The sequence below is a fragment of the Petromyzon marinus genome, unplaced genomic scaffold, assembly GCF_048934315.1.
Source record: "Petromyzon marinus isolate PM22_M1 ecotype Great Lakes invasive population unplaced genomic scaffold, UKy_Petmar_22M1.pri1.0 PM_G_Scaffold_105, whole genome shotgun sequence".
Classification (NCBI taxonomy): Eukaryota; Metazoa; Chordata; class Hyperoartia; order Petromyzontiformes; family Petromyzontidae; genus Petromyzon; species Petromyzon marinus.
The window spans coordinates 458,034-480,224 of NW_027422657.1; the positions used below are offsets into that span (position 1 = coordinate 458,034).

The 22,191-nt window shown below is 48.7% G+C and overlaps 2 protein-coding genes and 1 long non-coding RNA gene across 3 annotated transcripts in view; all 3 read left to right on the forward strand.

Annotated features, from left to right (window-relative positions):
* LOC142908859 (uncharacterized) lies at nucleotides 1-4,574 on the forward strand. The gene is made up of 4 exons (XR_012932013.1): nucleotides 1-139; nucleotides 795-1,027; nucleotides 1,644-1,988; nucleotides 3,698-4,574. It is a non-coding gene; the product is annotated as an uncharacterized LOC142908859 (long non-coding RNA).
* A 6,034-nt stretch (nucleotides 4,575-10,608) lies between these two features.
* On the forward strand, nucleotides 10,609-15,251 carry LOC142908860 (uncharacterized). Its single transcript, XM_076059502.1, has 2 exons — nucleotides 10,609-10,676; nucleotides 11,806-15,251. Exon 2 carries the CDS (start codon nucleotides 11,806-11,808, stop codon nucleotides 13,234-13,236), a length of 1,431 nt encoding a protein of 476 aa, XP_075915617.1. The 5' UTR covers nucleotides 10,609-10,676; the 3' UTR covers nucleotides 13,237-15,251.
* A 2,122-nt stretch (nucleotides 15,252-17,373) lies between these two features.
* The window catches only part of LOC142908861 (uncharacterized), a 61,250-nt gene continuing 56,432 nt past the window's right edge, over nucleotides 17,374-22,191 (forward strand). Inside the window, exons 1-3 of the mRNA XM_076059503.1 lie at nucleotides 17,374-17,513; nucleotides 18,077-18,275; nucleotides 19,414-19,592. Coding sequence (XP_075915618.1) covers nucleotides 17,417-17,513; nucleotides 18,077-18,275; nucleotides 19,414-19,592 — 475 coding nt within the window. The 5' untranslated portion in view covers nucleotides 17,374-17,416. The remainder of the gene's footprint in view (nucleotides 17,514-18,076; nucleotides 18,276-19,413; nucleotides 19,593-22,191) is intronic.

A 22,191-nucleotide genomic window follows, 5' to 3' on the forward strand; every position in this document is an offset into this window, starting at 1 on the left:
TTTTTTAATTCGTGAGGGGGGTGCAGACGCCGGAAAATTTATTTTTGTTGCTCAATTAACGACGAGGAGGAGGACGACGACGAGGTGGAGGAGGACCCGCTAGGAGTGTGAGGTCGCCACTTTTGAGAGAAAGCGTGAGGTAAAGAATGCCCTCTACCGTCCAGGTTGTGGCGTGTAAGTTTGGCCTTTAAGGGTTGGTGTTTAACGGCTGCTGTTTAAGGTTTGGAGTTTAAGGGATGGCGTTTAAGGGTTGGTGTTTAAGGGTTTGTTTTTAAGGGTTGGCGTTTATGGGTTGGCTTTTACGGGTTTGCGTTTAAGGGTTGGTGTTTAAGGGTTTGTGTTTAAGGCTTGGTGTTTAAGGCTTGGCGTTTAAGGATTGGTGTTTAACGGGTGGTGATTAAGGGTTGGCGTTTAAAGGTTGGTGTTTAAGGGTTGGTGTTTAAGGGTTGGTGTTTAAGGGTAGTGTTTAAAGGTTGGTGTTTAAGGATTGGTGTTTAACGGGAGGTGATTAAGGGTTGATGTTTAAGGGTTGGTGTTTAAGGGTTGGCGTTTAAGGGTTGGTGTTTAAGAGTTGGCTTTTAAGGGTTAGTGTTTAAGGGTTGGTGTTTTAAGAGTTTAAGAGTTTTCACGTTTAAACAGAGAGAAAGCGTGAGGTGTGTGTGATGGTGTGGTGATGTACACTCTGTGTGTGTGATAGTGTGGTGGTGTGCACTCTGTATGTGTGATAGTGTGGTGGTGTGCACTGTGTGTGTGATGGTGTGATGGTGTACACTCGTGTGTGTCCTCTCCTGCAGCCAATCGGAGGCAAGTTCAGGGGGCAAGGGTCGCGAAATTTCAGAATTTGTCGATGGCCGCCTCGAAGGCCTCCACTTAGGCTGCGACTTTAACCATTTAACTTTACAACTTTAAACATTAAACTACAAATAAACAACGACTATACAACGACGACTAAACAACAGCACAACAACAACTTCTCCGGCGATGTCTACGATGGACGAAGTGAACTCGCGCGCCTCAGCTGCCCAAGGTTCGAGTGATTTTGAGGGCGAATTTTTTTTAAATTTGTTTAAATTTATTTAAGTCGAAAAATGTTTTAAGTTTTTAATTTAATTTAGTCGAAATTTTTTTTTAATTTAAAGTCGAACATTTTTTATTTAAAGCTTTCGTGACTGCAGCCGCCCACACCTCCTGCACCACCACCACCCCAGCCGCCCACACCTCCTGCACCACCACCACCACCCCAGCCGCCCACACCTGCACCACCACCACCACCCCAGCCGCCCACATCTCCTGCACCACCACCCCAGCCGCCCACATCTCCTGCACCACCACCACCCCAGCTGCCCACACCTCCTGCACCACCACCACCCCAGCCGCCCACATCTCCTGCACCACCACCACCCCAGCCGCCCACACCTCCTGCACCACCACCCCAGCCGCCAACATCTCCTGCACCACCACCACCACCCCAGCCGCCCACACCTCCTGCACCACCACCACCCCAGCCGCCCACATCTCCTGCACCACCACCCCAGTCGCCCACATCTCCTGCACCACCACCACCCCAGCCGCCAACATCTCCTGCACCACCACCACCACCCTGGCTGCCCCCCCTAACATCACGGCCCCCCCTTCCACCACAGCGCCGGCAGCCCCCCCCTCGCGGCCGCGGCTCGTGACGCCGGTGCGCCGCTCGGCGCGGATCCACGCGGCGGGGGGGGCGGTGGGGGGGGGGGCGACCCCCCCGGGGAGGGCCCTGAGGGACGGCGACACGGTGGGAGGCATTGCGGAGCTGCTGCTGGCAGCGGCCTATGCGGAGGAGGAGGAGGCGGACGAGGTGGTGGTGCAGGAGGGCGCTGCTGGCAGGGGAGGGAGGGGGGGGGGAGAGGCGGCGTCACCGCACGAGGTTCCTGCTGAGGGCCAACGCGGCGCTGGGGGACAACGCCCCCCAGCAGCAGCAGCAGCTCGGGCTACTGGGGGGCTGGGCGGTGAGCGGAGTGAGATGAGTGGTGGGGTGAGCGGAGGGGTGAGTGGAGGGGTGAGCGGAGGGGTGAGCGGAGGGGTGAGTGAGATGAGTGGAGGGGTGAGCGGAGGGGTGAGCGGAGGGGTGAGTGGGTGAGTGAGATGAGTGGAGGGGTGAGTGGGTGACTGGGTGAGTGAGATGAATGGAGGGGTGAGTGGGGTGAGTGGAGGGGTGAGTGAGTGAGATAAGTGGAGGGGTGAGTGGTGGGGTGAGTGGAGGGGTGAGTGGGTGAGTGAGATGAGTGGAGGGGTGAGTGGGATAAGTGGAGGGGTGAGTGGGTGACTGGGTGAGTGAGATGAGTGGAGGGGTGAGTGGGGTGAGTGGAGGGGTGAGTGAGATGAGCGGAGGGGTGAGTGGGGTGAGTGGAGGGGTGAGTGAGATGAGTGGAGGGGTGAGCGGAGGGGTGAGCGGAGGGGTGAGTGGAGGGGTGAGTGAGATCAGTGGAGGGGTGAGTGGAGGGGTGAGTGAGATGAGTGGAGGGGTGAGCGGAGGGTGAGCGGAGGGGTGAGTGGAGGGGTGAGTGGGTGACTGGGTGAGTGAGATGAGTGGAGGGGTGAGTGGGGTGAGTGGATGGGTGAGCGGAGGGGTGAGCGGAGTGGTGAGTGGAGGGGTGAGTGAGATGAGTGGAGGGGTGAGCGGAGGGGTGAGCGGAGGGGTGAGTGGAGGGGTGAGTGGGTAACTGGGTGAGTGAGATGAGTGGAGGGGTGAGTGGAGGGGTGAGTGGATGGGTGAGTGAGATGAGTGGAGGAGTGAGTGGAGGGGTGAGTGGAGGGGTGAGTGAGATGAGTGGAGGGGTGAGTGAGATGAGTGGAGCGGTGAGTGGAGGGGTGAGTGGAGGGGTGAGTGGGGGGGTGAATGGGGTGACTGGGTGAGTGAGATGAATGGAGGGGTGAGTGAGATGAGTGGTGGGGTGAGTGGAGGGGTGACTGGGTGAGTGAGATGAGTGGAGGAGGGGAATGTTTCTGCAGCTGGCTGATGGCCTGTGGTGCTGTCCACCCCCCTATCTCCCCACCCCGGAGTGCCCTACAGTGCTGCCCTTAATTGCTACTCCCAACAGAACTTGCCACAAAAGTGTGCTGAGGCTACTGGGGGTGCCTTTGTCTTTGTATAGGCTGCCTGTCCTCCTCGCATCGCGTGTCACCGAGGCCACGTGGTTTGCTGTGCGTTTCAAGCTTTATTATCCAGCCACTCCGAGCGTAGCTGCCGTCACTACACACGCCACGTGATGGGGGCACGGCCACGCCCACTGGTGGGGGCACTGCCACGCCCACTGGTGGGGCACGGCCACGCCCACTGGTGGGGCACGGCCACGCCCACTAGTGGGGCCCCTCGGCGCGAGGGTTTCCCGACGTTCAATTGCTGACCAGGATCGGAGGTCAGAATGAAACCACCAGATTCTGATGTTTATTTCTGCATTCACAAACGATGAGGATCATCAACCTCGTCAACCTCATCATCTTCCCCTAGGAGGGAGCTCGAGAGCGATGGGTGACAGGGTGAGCTCGGAGCGACCCCACAAACTTTCACCACTTTTGCTCGACTCACCATTACCGCCACCACATGGACAAACCCCGCACGCACACAACAATATTTACACGCCGCAAGACAAAGGTCCACCACCACCACCCCCCCCCCCTCTCTATCTCGCTCCCCCTACCCTATGGCTTGGAACAGACTGGCGAGCGACGTTTAGCGGCGAAGGCGGGCAGGGGGGGCGCCCAGTAATCATCGCCAGCACCCGCAGCCACCTTAATCTCCCCAGTGGCGATGTTCACGATACGTACGGCGTGAAAGAAGTTCGACACGCACCACACGGCCGCCACCACTACCGCCATCACTACCACCACCGCGCGTCACTGTAGACACACACAGACACATAGACACATGCAGACACATAGACACATAGACACAGACACATAGACAAACACACAGACAGACACACGCAGAGATATATAGACACAGACACACACAAGACACATAGACACACGCAGAGACACAGACACAGAGACACAGGCACACGCAGAGACACATAGACACACACGCAGAGACACATAGACACACACAAAGACACAGACACACACGCAGAGATACATAGACACAGACACACACAAGACACAGACACACGTAGAGACACAGACACACAGAGACACAGGCACATGCAGAGACACACAGACACACACGCAGAGACACATAGACACACACACACAAAGACACAGACACACGCAGAGATACATAGACACAGACACACACAAGACACATAGACACACGCAGAGACAGACACACACAGAGACACAGGCACATGCAGAGACACAGACACACACAGACACACACAAACACAGACATACTCACAGACACATAGACACACACAGAGACACAGACACATATAGACAGGCGTGTCTGTGTGTCTGCCAGGATAAGTAAAAAAAGGTGTCGTCTATCGACTTGGAAATAATCCCACGGGAACACTGTCTCGAGAAAGAGATGACCGATAAAAGTGTTTTGAAGTTATATCCGTTGACTTGTGAGCCGAATAAATCCTGTGTTCTTCACACATTGAGTCTCATCATCGTTTTTCTTTTCTTACCTATAAAAGGCATTTTTTCTGTGTGTCTGTCTGTCTGTCTCTGTGTGGACGCACACTTGCTCGTGAACCGTGGAGTTTACGTTTAAAAAAAGTAGCCGGGTACCACGCCGCAAGCCCCGTGGTGAGCCAGCACCATTCCGTTTTCCCATCCGTAAACTTTAAAATTGTTAAATTAACAATTTATTGCTATTTCGCAGTATTTAAGTATTTCCTTGCTCCGCTAAAGCTGCCCGGGGGTTGCCCCTAGCAATGCTCGCGCGTCATCGGTGGAGGGTGGGGGGGGATTTCTCATTCGCGTTCAAAATGGTTTTACTTAACTTGATTCCTCTGTCGTGGTCAAATGTTGTGATAAAAATTTTGTCCACTTCCCGCCGTCCAATCAATTCCACATTTTGCACACGGTACTCAGATCCGGTGACAATGCATGCCTGTATCAAAATCGGCATCAATGAATCAATTAATTGGCTCCTTTAAAGCGATTAACATTTTGTATGTACGCCTTATTCATATGTATATGTGTAGGTCAAAAACGCCGCGGTCCCTAAACTGTGGAATCGCCTCGCCTGCTCCGTGTGAACGAGCTACGGGCACCCTCACTCCACACAAACAAAAGTTGTACATTGAAGATTGATTTATAAAATAACCAATTAATTCAAGTAAGCGTTGATGTGGGAGATGGCGCCGCATCATTGACGCACTTCTCGATGGTCAGTTGAACGAAGTTGTGACAAAAAAGTTATTAAACTTCATTCCTGTGTTTGATGTCGTGGTCAAATCTTGTACTCAAGATGTCGTCCACTTCCCGTTGTCCAATCGATTTCTTTACTTTTTAGTGCACTTTAAAATAAAACCGTTTTTAAAAGGAGTTTTTCACTATTCAAAAGCCACCACAACCATTTCAATGCTACGACGCTTGGGCAATTATAATTGAATTAATAAACATTCTTGTCATAACCATTCTTGTATTACTATCCGAGTGTCTACCCTTAATTAACTCCTGTCTGGTTCTCATGAATTAACCAAAGCAGCATTACATTTTTGTGAACAGGGCTGAGGGTTCAGAGCATATACATTCTAATCTCAAATCATCAGTTACGTCGATAACTGGAACAGATGAGTATTCTTGGTTTTTTCGGTAAAGTCACCTCGAAGGGAAACAAAATAATAAAAATATAAAACAATAAAATTCTCACAACGTTTCGACTGCGGCGTGGGGAGGCCTTCGTCCAGCAGCGGAGTGGAAGAGCAGCTGTCCGTGTGCGCAATGGGAACCGTCATGAGACCGGGATGCTCATGGAGCTTTGTTTTCAAGGATTCTTTCATCAAAGCCAGACGCCTGTTTGAACGATGAGATCCTGCAGGCATATTGCCACATGACGTTGGTGCCGATGTTACGTAGGCCAGGCGTTACTCACAATGTTTGGGACGCTTTCAATCGGCAACCCAAGCAATCGGGATGGCGAGATTAATCTTCTTGGTTTTTTCGGTAAAGTCACGTAGAATGGGAATCAAATAATAAAAATTAAACATAATAACTAAAGCGCTGTCTTCCCGACAGTTATGTTCCTTCACCTGAGGAAGGCTACTTGTGTTGTGGCCAAAACGTGAGAATTTTATTTTATTGTTTTATTTTTACTACTTTATTATTTTATTATTTCCATTCTACGTGGTGATTTTACCGAAAGAACCAAGAAGATGAATTCCTGCAGTCGCGAAAGCTTTAAAAAGGCAAGATTAATTTGAGATAGCAAGGTCGCTTCTGAAATAGAACTATATAGCTCACTGGGCCTTACCTGGTAAAATAATAAATAGTTGTAATAGTTTAGTTGTAATGTACCATCCAAGGTTGGCATGCTTATATATATGTGTGTGATATAACCTATCCTTGGTACATTAGCAGTGGGATGATTGGCTGCCACCGTGTTCTAAACTTGTGTTTACTACTGCACTTGTAATGACTATCGATCTATGACTTAAAGTTCTCGCTTTTAAACTCCTGGGGAATTTGATTGGACAAGCACACACACATCTCATTTTCATTATTTCCTTTTGGGAGCACAAATCTGCTCTGGAGCTGATTTGTTCATACGTCAGAGGTATTCCTGTGAGTTCCAAAAGCGTTCTGGTTCCATACACCTGCAAATATGATTAGAAGAACCAAACATCGGTAAGAGAGGAAGGGCGGAGGTCAAGTAGAGAATTAAACAAATATATTTGTTGCGGCTAAGGTTGGGGGTGCTAATACTTGAGCTCTGTCTGTCTGTAACTTGGGCTCACAATTGCTCTCGTCAATATGATCTAATACGCGTACAACTTTAGTTTTAACTTGCGTTACTAGAGACTTGCCCAAAAAGAAAACGAGACAAATTGACCAAAGGGTTTCCCAAAACGTTTTCTGGCCAAGGTGATGACGTCAGAAAGCATGACGTCGTGTGACATCATCTCATCGTCAAACTTAGAAGGCGATGCCATTGAATCATCACGTTCGTTACGTACGAAACATCACATTAATCACACGTCAATAATCACAGGGAAAAAACAGTTCTAAATAATCTTTGTTTTTTATCGGTAAAGTCACGTATAAATAAGAAATAATAAAATAACATAATAGCGTATGACGTTTCGGTTGCAACACAAGCAGCCATCATCAGGTACAGAAGAGCTAAATTTAAGAGAGAGGGGAAACACATAACCCCAGATGTATACACAGACACCCAAGTAGGGGGAACTGACACCGACACAATAGGCGACACAGAGAGAGAAGCATACCAGACAGAGTTTAGCAAAATTTAGAAACCAAATAAAGCAACACAGACGGTCAGTCAAAACACAATTAACGCATAGCCAGGTTGATTACGTTATTTCAAAGATTGCTAAATTGCAAGTTAAGTATGAAATTTAAGATACAGTCGGCACACACACACACATAGATACACATAAACTCTGTTTGGTATGCTTCTCTCGCTGTGTCCCCTATTGTGTCGGTGTTAGTTCCCCCTACTTGGGTGTCTGTGTATACATCTGGGGTTATGTGTTTCCCCTCTCTCGTAAATTTAGCTCTTCTGTACCTGATGATGGCTGCTTGTGTTGCAACCGAAACGTCGTACGCTATTATGTTATTTTATTATTTCTTATGTATACGTGACTTTACCGAAAAAAACAAAGATTAATTCCTGCAGTCACAAAAGCTTCGAACCAAGTTTAGTTCTAAAGAAATAAATTTTAAATCCAGATGATTTAAAAGCGCATAGCTCCAGTGGCTTCCTAATATCGGAAGGAAGAGCGTTCCAGACGGCCGCGGCAGTGCATCTGAAAGCGTGCGATGCGGTGGCCGTCTTTGTTCGATGGCCAATCAAAACGTTGCGTTGCTACGTTTGATTTTATATATGGTAGGTTAAATTCGTGGCAATATCCTCAAATAACATTAACATGAAATGTTATAAACATGTTGAACTATCAAACATATGCGCCGTTTCAATTGTTTACTGCTTGTGACATTTGAATCAACAACGATATAATGCACGCAGCTTTTTAGCCTGTCTAATCGTGGGTCGGGTCGGGCGTGCGATTGATGTCTCTGGTCTGGCGGGCATAGACCACGTGCAGCGAAACGCCATACACTCAGTGGTCACCACCTGGCTAGCTACACTAGTCACGTGATAACTAGTGTAGCTAGCCTGGTGATCACCACCTAGCTAGCTACACCAGTCACGTGGTAACTAGTGTAGCTAACCTGGTGGTCATCACCTGGCTAGATACACTAGTCACGTGGTAACTAGTGTAGCTAGCCTGGTGGTCACCACCTAGCTAGCTACACTAGTCACGTGGTAACTAGTGTAGCTAGCCTGGTGGTCACCACCTGGCTAGCTACACTAGTCACGTGGTACCTAGTGTAGCTAGCCTGGTGGTCATCACCTGGCTAGATACACTAGTCACGTCATAACTAGTGTAGCTAGCCTGTTGGTCACCACCTGGCTAGCTACACTAGTCACGTGATAACTAGTGTAGCTAGCCTGGTGGTCACCACCTGGCTAGGTACACTAGTCACATGGTCACCACCTGGCTAGCTACACTAGTCACGTGGTAACTAGTGTAGCTAGCCTGGTGGTCACCACCTGGCTAGCTACACTAGTCACGTGTCTCTGGTCTGGCGGGCACAGACCACGTGCAGCGAGACGCCGTACACTCAGTGTTGCTGTGCTACATCAGTTATAGTTTTTATTTTCCGCCAACAAACCACGTCAAATATATCCTCAGCTATCAACAACAAATTAAATACGTCATTTTATATTTTCCTCTCTCTCTCTCGAAAAACGAACCGTATTCCAAATGTGCACGCAATACACATTCGCGAAAATCAAACACGCATGAACAAATCTGAAATATTGCAACAAATATCGTGACACACCGCAATGATTTGACCGACAAGTCTTGTGGGGGGGGGGGGACCTCCCTTGCAGTTTGCAGCGGCACGGCTGAGACGCTTGACTGAGAGGTACTCACTTGATGACTCCCACTAGCAAAGAAACCTCGTGTGCAATGTCTCTGAAGCATCGTGAATTAACGTAGCGTTAGCCCGGCCAACAAAAGACGCAGATCCCCCCCGTGGTAACCTTTAACAGACTGTTGGGGCAAGTGCCCGTTAGCGAGCACCTCGGAAGCAGAATGTTTATTTGTACTGGAGAAATCCGATGAGCTATGAAGCTCTTTTTCACAGATGTCCAGTAGGCGCACGGGATAAGAACGTTAAAACAACACAAAGTAGAACACGTGATGGTAGTGCAAAGTACAACAATGGTAAATAAATCGCCCAAACACACGCACGCAACTAAACCATCCCCGTCCTACCAGGCAAAGCCCACTGAGGTGCTATTCACTCATTTTACAGAAGCGATTTGGCCTATGAGGGTCGACTGACTGAGATGACTGGCCAATGCACCGTACACACACACACGTACACACTGTGTACGTGTGTGTGTGTAGTGGGGAGCAAAGGCGGTGCATTGGCCAGTCATCTCAGTCAGTCGACCCTCATAGGCCAAATCACACTGTGTACGTACACACACACGTACACACTGTGTGTGTGTATACACACAGACAGTGTGTACGTACACAGTGTGTACACACACAGTGTGTACGTACACACACACAGTGTGTACACACACACACTGTACACACAATAATGTCAACGTTGTTGTTGCTGAGTTCACGCACCCAAGGGAGGGGGCAATGGAAAATGAATCTAAATCAACTTAAACTCCATCCCCGCTCTGTGACGTCACCACTCAGCCGACCTCATCGGCATGAAGTGCCAGCGGGAGGTATACCTCGCTAGTGACGTCATGTCACCAAGGCATCCACACTCCCCCAACCCCCGTCCACGGCGCTCTTGAGCGTGACGTCACCTCCGCTCAGATCACTGCCGATATCGTTCCAGTGGCAATCCTTATTTGGGCAAAGCTACGCCCAGTGACTGGCGAATCATTAACATAATGTTTCCGTTAAAGCCTTCGGGTTCAGCAGCCACGCCCCATCCCCTGACGTATGGCCAGTGAACACATTAATATTAACAGAGCCGCTCATTATGGGAGGGGCGTGTCTCTTACCCCGGAAGTGACGTCATGTTACCTGCTGACCCGCGTGATGTCGCGAGGTAACAGGAGGCTGCCGATCCGCGCTTGCACTGAAATCCGAGGTGAGAAATTCTCATCGTTGTGGTGGTGGTGGTGGTTGTGGTGGTGGTTGTTGTTGTTGTTTACCAAGGTAGAGCCTCTCTCTCTCGTAGGGATGTCAGTTGAGTAGCAGCGAGCATGGGAATCGATGTCCAGGTTGGAACTTTATAACGCGGGGCCTAGCCACGCGGGGCCTTGCCTCCTGCCCTCGCCTGATTGCATTTACTTTAATTATCTCGCTTAAGTTTAATTTGTCTTCACCCGGCTCGCCACTTTGTAACTTTGTTTTATTGTAAATATTCACGCAGTTTTTTTTATTTTTTTTCACCAGGCCAAGCCTACTTGAGCTGCTATACCGCTCTTGTTATCAGAAGCGACCTGCCCACAACAACACAAGGTGAGGCTTTGTCAACGTGTGTGAATGTTTTGACTTAAAACTTTGGTGACTGCAGGAATTAATATTCTTGGTTCTTTTGGTAAAGTCACGTAGATAGAAAATAAAATGAAAATAACAAAAAAAATGTAAATAAAGCAAAAAAACTCACGTCGTTTTGATCGCAACACAAGTGGTCTTTATTTAATGTAATTGTATTATCTGTTATTGTTATTTTCTATCTACGTAACTTTACTGAAAGAAACAAGAATACGTGTGTCAATGTCTATCGGTCAAAGACGCTAAACGGAGTGACACAAACTCCAAATATACAGCAGGCGTCAGGGTCGGGATCAAACCCACGACTTCCTGTATACCAGGTGAGGTAGTTAACATCTCACCACGGAGAGAGACACGCAAACTCCAGTTAGCCTCGGTTGTGTTCGTTGATCCTCAATTAATTACTTGGTGCAGTGAGGAAGCATTCATGCCAAGCAGATGAAGGTGGCCAGGCGTGATTCTAGACACGCCACCGCCTGTTTACCCAGTGACAGTGTACAGTTTGTGTTTGCAGTAACGTCTATTAACTCTGTTGAACACGGAGGTTATCTCATAACAATAGTTTACTTTTGTTTTCCTCTGGAACTCTTTATACGAATGGAAACAGGAAGTTAACACAGCACGCACATGCAGCTGAAATCGGAACTGTTCATCCCAGCATTCAAGGACATCTGAGCCTGGATTCACACCTCTAAGTTGCGATTGAACGTTAATTTATGAATTTCTGCATAACACAAATAGTATTGTTTTCAACACCTTTTGCTATGTGAGCTTAATTTAGCTCTGATAAATATTCCTTTTGTAGCCAGACAGCTGAAATTGTGTCCTCGGAGTTTTGGGTGAACATTCATTTTGAAGATACGAGGGCTTCCAGGCATATTTATGACCATTTGCCCTCTCATTGTGTGCCATAACAGCCCGTGTGATGAATTTGGGAAACGTTTTTACTACATCATGAATATATGAATGTAGACGTGTAAGTCACATGTGACTATATATGCATTCCTCTGTGCCTCGATACTGACGTGTAGATGGTGTGGATATTATTTTTTTCTGTCTGCAGCTGACGCTTCCTCTGACGCTTCCTCCGCAGATGTGCGGGAAGGCATTTGCACATTCATCACAGCTGCAAAGACACCAGAGAACACACACGGGAGAGAAACCCTTCAAGTGCAATGTGTGTAACAAGGCATTTACACGGTCATTTGCTCTTAAAATACACCAGAGAACACACACGGGAGAGAAACCCTTCAAGTGCACTGTGTGTGGGAAGGCATTTTCACAGTCATCTGTTCTTAAAGAACACCAGAGAACACACACAGGAGAGAAACCCTTCAAGTGCAGTGTGTGTGGGAAGGCGTTTGCACGTTCATCTGCTCTTGTAACACACCAGAGAACTCACACAGGAGAGAAACTCTTCAGGTGCACGATGTGTGGGAAGGCGTTTGCACATTCATCTACTCTTGTAGTACACGAGAGAACACACACGGGAGAGAAACCCTTTAAGTGCACTGTGTCTGGGAAGGCATTTGCATGGCCATCAGTTCTTCAGACCCACCAGAGAATTCCCACGGGAGAGAAACCCTTCAAGTGCACTGTGTGTGGGAAGGCGTTTGCACGTTCATCTACTCTTGTAATACACCAGAGAACACACACGGGAGAGAAACCCTTCAGGTGCAGTGTGTGTGGGAAGGCGTTTGCACATTCATCTACTCTTGTAGAACACCAGAGAACACACACGGGAGAGAAACCCTTCAAGTGCAGTGTGTGTGGGAAGGCGTTTGCACGTTCATCTGCTCTTGTAATACACCAGAGAACACACACGGGAGAGAAACCCTTCAAGTGCAGTGTGTGTGGGAAGGCGTTTGCACATTCATCTGCTCTTGTAACACACCAGAGAACATATACGGGAGTGAAACCCTTCAGGTGCACGATGTGTGGGAAGGCATTTGCACATTCATCTACTCTTGTAGAACACCAGAGAACACACACGGGAGAGAAACCCTTCAAGTGCAGTGTGTGTGGGAAGGCATTTTCACTCTCATCTGTTCTTAAAAAACACCAGAGAACACACACAGGAGAGAAACCATTCAAGTGCACTGTGTGTGGGAAGACATTTTCACGGTCATCTGTTGTTAAAAAACACCAGAGAACACACACAGGAGAGAAACCCTTCAGGTGCATTTTGTGCGGGATGATGTTTGCACATTCATCAAATCTTAAAGTACACGAGAGAACACACACGGGAGAGAAACCCTTCAAGTGCACTCTGTGCGGGAAGGCGTTTTCACAGTCAACACATCTTAAAGTACACCAGAGAACACACACGGGAGAGAAACCCTTCAGGTGCATTTTGTGCGGGATGATGTTTGCACATTCATCAAATCTTCAAGTACACCAGAGAACACACAGGAAAGAAACCCTTCAGGTGCACTCTGCAAGAAGGCGTTTGCACATTCATAAAATCTTCAAGTACACCAGAGAACACAGAAGCATCAGAAGATCCACAAGGAGTGGAATCTGAAATCAGCTTGTGAAAGTCAAAGTGCCACAATAAGCCCATCCCTCATGAAACACGAACCGGAAGAAAATTCCAGCTTGGACACTTTTAAAGGTATCGAGGTGAAATATGAAGAGGTGATGGTGAAGAGGGAAGAAGTGATGGTGAAGAGGGAAGAAGTGAAGGTGAAAAGTGAAGATGAAGATTCAACTCCAAAATGGGACCTTCACATTGATGGAGGCAACGTGAAGCAGGAGGAGAATTCTGACTGTGAGGTAGAGCGAGGCAACTCCCAGCAGTTTGTGGAAGTGGAGTTGTGGGTGGACTTCCTCCGAGGCAATACAAAGTCAAGTGGAGACCCGGTAGATGTGTAAGCCAGAGACGATGTCGCTACAATAGACCTTTGTCACAGGCCTTTAATGACAAGAACGTGAAGTTGGACACTCAGTTTCTAGGTTCAACCTGCAGAGTAAGAGCGGCCAGTCTTTGTGGGCCCGTGGGTTGGGTAGATCTTTAACCAGGAGCGAGAGACAATAAGCCCCCAAGCATTCACTATGTTATAATAATTGCATTTACTCGGTGCTTGCTTAATCGTCTCGGCAACTAGGAGTTTTGTATCTCGTCTGAAACACTCGAAGAGCATCCCCAAGTAGCAGCTGCCCCTGTGTGGCACAAGGTGGTGGCCCTGCACCGGCCTGCATTTATTTTGTTTTCCGCCTGAGGACGACCGCTTGTGTTGCGATCGAAACGTCGTGATCTATTATTATTTTGTCTACCTACGTGACGTTACTGAAAGAACCAAAGAGTATGTGAACAAGAGGCTGTCAGTAGGGGGCGATTGATGTTTCATCTCAGTTTTGTAATTTGTCGCTAATGTTTAGAATTCGCCAGCATGCAATGGCCTACTCGTTTTGAATGACACAATAGTATGTTTTACATCCACTTTTAAGCAGACGGTGCATATTTTTTCAAATAGCTTTTTAATCCGATGTTATCTGATGCAGTAGATTTTACTGCAGTAATTACATTTTGTTAAAACTCCAGTCAATAATTTAGAATGAACATTTTCTTTGGTTCTTTCGGTAAAGTCACGTGGAATGGGATTATAATAATAAAAACAAATAACACAATAAAATTCTCACGACGTTTCGGCCACAACACAAGTGGCTTTCAGGTGAAAGGAACAGACCTGTCGGGACGACAGAGCTTCATGAACGCTGTTAAGATTCGTAGCGTCTTTTAAGCTGGTTTAGAGAGGTGAGCAACCTTGACAAAGGGGTTTACATATAAAACAGGAGAATTTAGCATTGAAATAGCTGAGTGATTAGCTTGTGACTGGTCATAGAAATAGACTGGTCATAGAAATTGCTTTATTGTGTTATTTTATTAATTTATTATTTTATTCTCAGTCTACGTGACTTAAGATGAATCCTTGCAGTCACGAAAGCTTTAAATCGAAATTTAGAATGAACACTTGTCTGATTTTGTGAGTACATGCATCACTTTATTTTTTATAAGGGTCAAACATTGAATAAGTGATGTTAGGACAAAGTGTGTGTGTGTTTTGGAAGCAACCTGTACAGATAACTCAGGTGAGACCCGATGTTCTTGTGATACAGGTCAAAGGGTATTTTTGTGTTTCAGGAAGCATCTGGAGCAACTCATTGTCTTTGACATAGGAAGCACACTCGGATCATTCATCAGTTACAAGGCATACCACCTTAAAGTTACACGCAGAGGAGATACATTCTCTAAAACACGAATTATAATTTTGTCTTACGTGTTGACGTAGATTTTGTCGAACTCGGACTAGAAATGCTCCTTGCTGATTCACGTCTGGATGTTCACAACCATGGCTTGAAGCAAGCCCCACTGCTGTTGAGACATTGTCCACCAAAACCGGTCCACAGTTGGCTTGCACTGAATCAATGCTGCAGTAATTATGGACTCGCACGAAGGCCGTGGGATTTATATTTCGTGTTCAACATTCCTTTGTTTCGTGGAGAGACCGATTAAATTAAAGACGTCTTGTCTGCTGATCTTGTTCATATCTGTGTACATCGATATCCCACATTTCTTGTACGTACACACCACACGCAATTAAATCAATAAAAATAAGAACGACTTCCGGGCATTGCGAAGATCGAGGAATCTCTTTCAATGGAGCGAGTTAAGTGTGTTCGATTCAACATCTCTCTGTCCGTCTGTGTCATCTGTTTGCCTCTGTGTTTCTTTCTGCCTGTGTCTCTCTGTGGTCTTTGTGTTCCTCTTGTCTGTTTGTCCGCCTGTCTTGTCTGTGTGTGTGTCTCTCTATCAGCGTCTATCCAACCGTATTCAACGACTGTCAGTAGCAACACGCGCCCGGTCAACTTGCACGGCCCGCGACTCAAACTTGTTTATCTGTAACTTTCGCACCGTACGTAGCCAACCGTGTTAATCTATGGGTCTCTGTGTGAGTCTCTGGAACTTCTTTCGCACCGTACGTAGCCAACCGTGATAATCTATGGGTCTCTGTGTGAGTCTCTGTGTGTGTATCTGTGTGAGTCTGTGTGTGTATCTGTGTGAGTCTCTGTGTGAGTCTCTGTGTGTGTATCTGTGTGAGTCTCTGTGTGTGTATCTGGAACTTATTTCGCACCGTACGTAGCCAACCGTGATAATCGATGGGTCTCTGTGTGAGTGTGTGTGTATCTGGAACTTATTTCGCACCGTACGTAACCGAACCTGCCCAGGAGGAGCGGCTGGTATCTGTGGACCTGTGGGCTGTGTAAATCTGTGAGCAGGAGCGAGAGACAATTAAGTTCCCAAGCATTCACTACGTTATAAACATATTTGCACTCATAAGTCGCTTGCCTAATTGCCTCAGCAACTCGGTGTTTCGTATCGAACCTCATCTCAAACAATCGAAGGGCGCCCCCTAGTGGCAGCTGCCCCTGTGTGGCACAAGGTGGCCCTGCACCGGCCTGCACGTGGCATGAGTCTGTCGGTAGGGGGCGATCATTGACGCGTCATCTCCCTGTGGAGTTTCTGGATAGTGTTACTGGAATTGCCACAATTTTGACCGTGACACCAACATGCAATGTGCGTTGTGAGTGACACAGTGGCTTGTTTGACATCCGCTGTTAAGCAGACTGCACAGAGGATGTACTTTCTATGGCAGCTGAAGAAATTCAACCTGCCAAAGACAATGATGGTGCAATTCTATAAAGCGATCATTGAATCCATCCTCACCTCCATAACCGTCTGGTACGCTGCTGCCACTGCCAAGGACAAGAGCAGACTGCAGCGTATCATCCACACTGCTGAGAAGGTAATTGCCTGCAATCTACCAACCCTCGAGGACCTGCACACGACAAGGACCATGAGGCGAGCGAGGAAGATTGTGGCCGATTTCTCCCACCCTGGACACTCTCTGTTTCAGCTACTCCCCTCCGGCAGAAGGCTTCGGTCCATCAGGACCAAAACCTCACGCCATAAAAACAGTTTCTTCCCATCTGCTGCTGGCCTGTTAAACAAGGTCAAGGGCTTACACTGATTTTAATATTTTATCTACATAATGACACCTTGCCGATATTAACTATGTTAACCTATTTGTATTTTTTATTTTTAAATTATATCTTAAAGCTATTTTATATTCGATATTTATTCAATTTTATATAATTCAGCCCCTTGGCGTTAGTTAGACTTTTAACTATTATTATTATAGTAAGACTTGTTTAAAACTTATTTAAGATTTTAGATTCCTATATGTTGAATGTATTCACCATCCTGCCAAAGTAAATTCCGTGTCGGTGTGAACTTTCATGGCGAATAAAACCATTTCTGATTCTGATTCATTCTCAATAGGAATCGATTCTAAACGCTCTCCTTTTCTAACACAATCGATTCTCATGGTAGGTATCCCAATGGGATTCGATTTTATGCGCTTTAAATCCCTAGCTAGATCGATTCCTATGTTATTAGAACAAATCGCCATAATCAATTCCCATGTTATCGAAAATGTATTCGATTCCATTTTACACTCACGACCAACGTCAATTCCAATGCAGTCCCAATGTGGATCGACGCCATCGGCTACATTTTTGACCACTATCGATTCGCATTTGTTATCCCCACAGGAATCGATCCGAGTCTTTAATTTAACCTTGAATCGATTTACTCAGCACGTGACTTGGGTGAGGCGGGTGCGTGGCTGCGTGTGGGGTTAATGGCGATGTCGAAACTCTACAAACTTGGCCTACTCTTCCCCTTCATCCTGCCTCTCCTCCTCCTCCACCACCACCCCGTCACGTGCAGCAGCCACGGTGAGCAGAGCCCGAGGTGGTCGATAAATCGGGTGCCAGGTTGTGTGATTGTGTGGGGAGTGGTGGTGCAGTGGTTAGCACACTGTGTGAGTGTGGGGAGTGGTGGTGCAGTGGTTAGGTCACTGTGTGTGTGAGTGGGGAGTGGTGGTGCAGTGGTTAGCGCACTGTGTGTGTGAGGAGTGGTGGTGCAGTGGTTAGCGCACCGTGTGTGTGAGTGAGGAGTGGTGGTGCAGTGGTTAGCGCACTGTGTGGGTGTGAGTGGGGAGTGGTGGTGCAGTGGTTAACGCACTGTGTGTGTGTGGAGTGGTGGTGCAGTGGTTAGCACACTGTGTGTGTAAGTGTGAGTGGGGAGTGGTGGTACAGTGGTTAGGGCACTGTGTGAGTGTGGAGTGGTGGTGCAGTGGTTAGCGCACTGTGTGTGTGTGTGGGGAGTGGTGGTGCAGTGGTTAGCGCACTGTGTGTGTGTGTGAGGAGTGGTGGTGCAGTGGTTAACGCACTGTGTGTGTGAGGAGTGGTGGTGCAGTGGTTAGCGCACTCTTGAGTGTTTTTCCCCATCTGCCCAGCTCCGCTGTTCCCACTGAATGTTCGTTTGGAGTCTCGAGACCTCCTGGTGACCCTTTGCTGGGACCCCGTTGAAGCGGCTCCCAGTGGGGATGGAGGGGATAGACCCCCACTTGTTGATCCTTTCACCATCAACTCGACCACCACGACCACGACCAACTCAACGTTCCTGAATGTTACATACACAGTTCAGAGCAAACTGTGAGATGCTCACTCACTCACTCAGCCACTCACTCACCAACCCACTCACCAACCCATTCACTCACCCACTCACTCAGCCACTCACTCACCAACCCACTCACTCACCCACTCACTCACCAACCCACTCACCAACCCACTCACCCACTCACTCACCCACTCACTTACCCACTCACTCACTCACCAACCTACTCACTCACCCACTCACTCACCAACCCACTCACTCACCCACTCACCAACCAATTACCCACTCACTCACCAACCCACTCACCCACCCACTCACTCACCAACCCACTCACCAACCCACTCACTCACCAACCCACTCACTCACCAACCCACTCACCCACCCACTCACTCACCAACCCACTCACCAACCCACTCACTCACCACCCCACTCACCCACCCACTCACTCACCAACCCACTCACCAACCCACTCACTCACCAGCCGACTCACTCACCCACTCACTCACCACCCCACTCACCCACCCACTCACCCACTCACTCACCAACCCACTCACCAACCCACTCACTCACCAACCCACTCACTCACCCACTCACTCACCAACCCACTCACTCATCCACTCACCAACCAACTTACCCACTCACTCACCACCCCACTCACCCACCCACTCACCCACTCACTCACCAACCCACTCACCAACCCACTCACTCACCAACCCACTCACTCACCCACTCACTCACCAACCCACTCACTCATCCACTCACCAACCAACTTACCCACTCACTCACCAACCCACTCACCCACCCACTCACCCACTCACTCACCAACCCACTCACCAACCCACTCACTGACCAACCCACTCACTCACCCACTCACTCACCAACCCACTCACCAACCCCCTCACCCACTCACTTACCAACCCACTCAATCACCCACTCACTCACCCACTCAATCACCCATTCACCCACTCACTCACAAACCCATTCACCCACTCACCAACCCACTCACCCACTCACTCACCAACCCACTCACCCACCAACCCACTCACACACACACCCATTCACCCACTCACTCACCAACCCACTCACCCACCAACCCACTCACACACACACACGTCTCTCTCACCCACTGGCTCCTCACCACCCTCACCACTCCTCCCTGTGTCTCTGTCTGCGCAGCTTCAGACGAGCCCGCTGGCAGACCGTCTGCGCTGCCACAACGGAGACGCGGTGCGACGTTTCCTCGGCGCTGGACGATCCCGGTGGCCGCTACTTCCTCCGTGTGAGATTCTCCTTCTCATCCTCGCCATCGCGATCCTCACCCTGGATAGCGGTTGTGGTCGTGCCCTTGAGGGAAAGTGAGTGGCACGAGATTGTACATATGCCTGTGTCTTTGTGTGTGTCTCTCTCTCTGTGTCTCTGTGTGTGTGTCTCTCTCTGTGTCTGTGTGTGTGTGTGTCTCTCTCTGTGTCTCTCTCTCTGTGTCTCTCTTTGTCCGTGCCTGTCTGGTGCTCACTAACAGCACTTGCCCCAACGGTGTTTTTCAGGCTACACGGAGGATCTTTGTCATCTTTGTCTGTGTGTGTCTCTCTGTGTGTTTGTGTCTCTGTGTATGTCTGTGACTTTTTCTGCCTGTGTGTGTGTATTCGGCTCACAGGGGGAGATCACACAAACTCCACTCACTCGCTGTGTAGGACAGGGGAAGATCACACAAACTCCACTCACACACTCTGTAGGACAGGGGGAGATCACACAAACTCCACTCACTTGCTCTGTAGGACAGGGGAAGATCACACAAACTCCACTCACACTGTAGAACAGGGGGAGATCACACAAACTCCACTCACTCGCTGTGTAGGACAGGGGGAGATCACACAAACTCCACTCACACACTCTGTAGGACAGGGGGAGATCACACAAACTCCACTCACTTGCTCTGTAGGACAGGGGAAGATCACACAAACTCCACTCACACTGTAGAACAGGGGGAGATCACACAAACTCCACTCACTCTATAGGACAGGGGGAGATCACACAAACTCCACTCACACACTCTGTAGGACAGGGGGAGATCACACAAGCTCCACTCATTCACTCTGTAGGACAGGGGGAGATCACAAAAACTCCACTCACACACTCTGTCGGACAGGGGGAGATCACACAAACTCCACTCACTCTGTAGGACAGGGAAAGATCACACAAACTCCACTCACTCACTCTGTAGTACAGGGGGAGATCACACAAACTCCACTCATTCACTCTGTAGGACAGGGGGAGATCACACAAACTCTACTCACTCTGTAGGACAGGGGGAGATCATACAAACTCCACTCACTCACTGTAGAACAGGGGGAGATCACACAAACTCCACTCACTCTGTAGGACAGGGGGAGATCATACAAACTCCACTCACTCACTGTAGAACAGGGGGAGATCACACAAACTCCACTCACTCTGTAGGACAGGGGGAGATCACACAAACTCCACTCACTGACTCTGTAGGACAGGGGGAGATCACACAAACTCCACTCACTCTGTAGAACTGGGGGAGATCACACAAACTCCACTCACTCTGTAGGACAGGGCGAGATCAGACAAACTCCACTCACTCACTCTGTAGGACAGGGGGAGATCACACAAACTCCACTCACTCGCTGTGTAGGACAGGGGGAGATCACACAAACTCCACTCACTCTGTAGAACAGGGGGAGATCACAAACTCCATTCACTCACTCTGTAGGACAGGGGGAGATCATACAAACTCAACTCACTCACTCACTCTGTAGGACAGGGGGAGATCACACAAACTCCACTCACTCACTCTGTAGGACAGGGGGAGATCACACAAACTCAACTCACTTGCTGTGTAGGACAGGGGGGGGTCACACAAACTCCACTCACACTGTAGAACAGGGGGAGATCATACAAACTCCACACACTCACTCTATAGAGCAGGGGGAGATCACACAAACTCCACTCACTCACTCTGTAGAACAGGGGGAGATCACACAAACCCCACTCACTCACTCTGTAGGACAGGGGGAGATCACACAAACTCCACTCACTCTGTAGGACAGGGGGAGATCACACAAACTCCACTCACTCTGTAGGACAGGGGGAGATCACACAAACTCCACTCACTCTGTAGGACTGGGGGAGATCACACAAACTCCACTCACTCTGTAGGACAGGGGCAGATCATACAAACTCCACTCACTCACTGTAGGACAGGGGGAGATCACACAAACTCCACTCACTCACTCTGTAGGACAGGGGGAGATCACACAAACTCCACTCACTCACTCTGTAGGACAGGGGGAGATCACACAAACTCCACTCACTCTGTAAAACAGGGGGAGATCACACAAACTCCACTCACTCACTCTGTAGAACAGGGGGAGATCACACAAACCCCACTCACTCACTCTGTAGGACAGGGGGAGATCACACAAACTCCACTCACTCTGTAGAACAGGGAGAGATCACACAAACTCCACTCACTCACTCTGTAGAACAGGGGGAGATCACACAAACTCCACTCACTCACTCTGTAGGACAGGGGGAGATCGTACAAACTCCACTCTGTAAAACAGGGGGAGATCACACAAACTCCACACACTCACTCTGTAGAACAGGGGGAGATCACACAAACTCCACTCACTCTGTAGGACAGGGGGAGATCATACAAACTCCACTCACTCACTCTGTAGGACAGGGTGAGATCATACAAACTCCACTCACACACTCTGTAGAACAGGGGCAGATCATACAAACTCCACTCACTCACTGTAGAACAGGGGGAGATCACACAAACTCCACTCACTCACTCTGTAGGACAGGGGGAGATCACACAAACTCCACTCACTCTGTAGAACAGGGGGAGATCACACAAACTCCACTCACTCTGTAGAACAGGGGGAGATCACACAAACTCCACTCACTCAATCTGTAGAACAG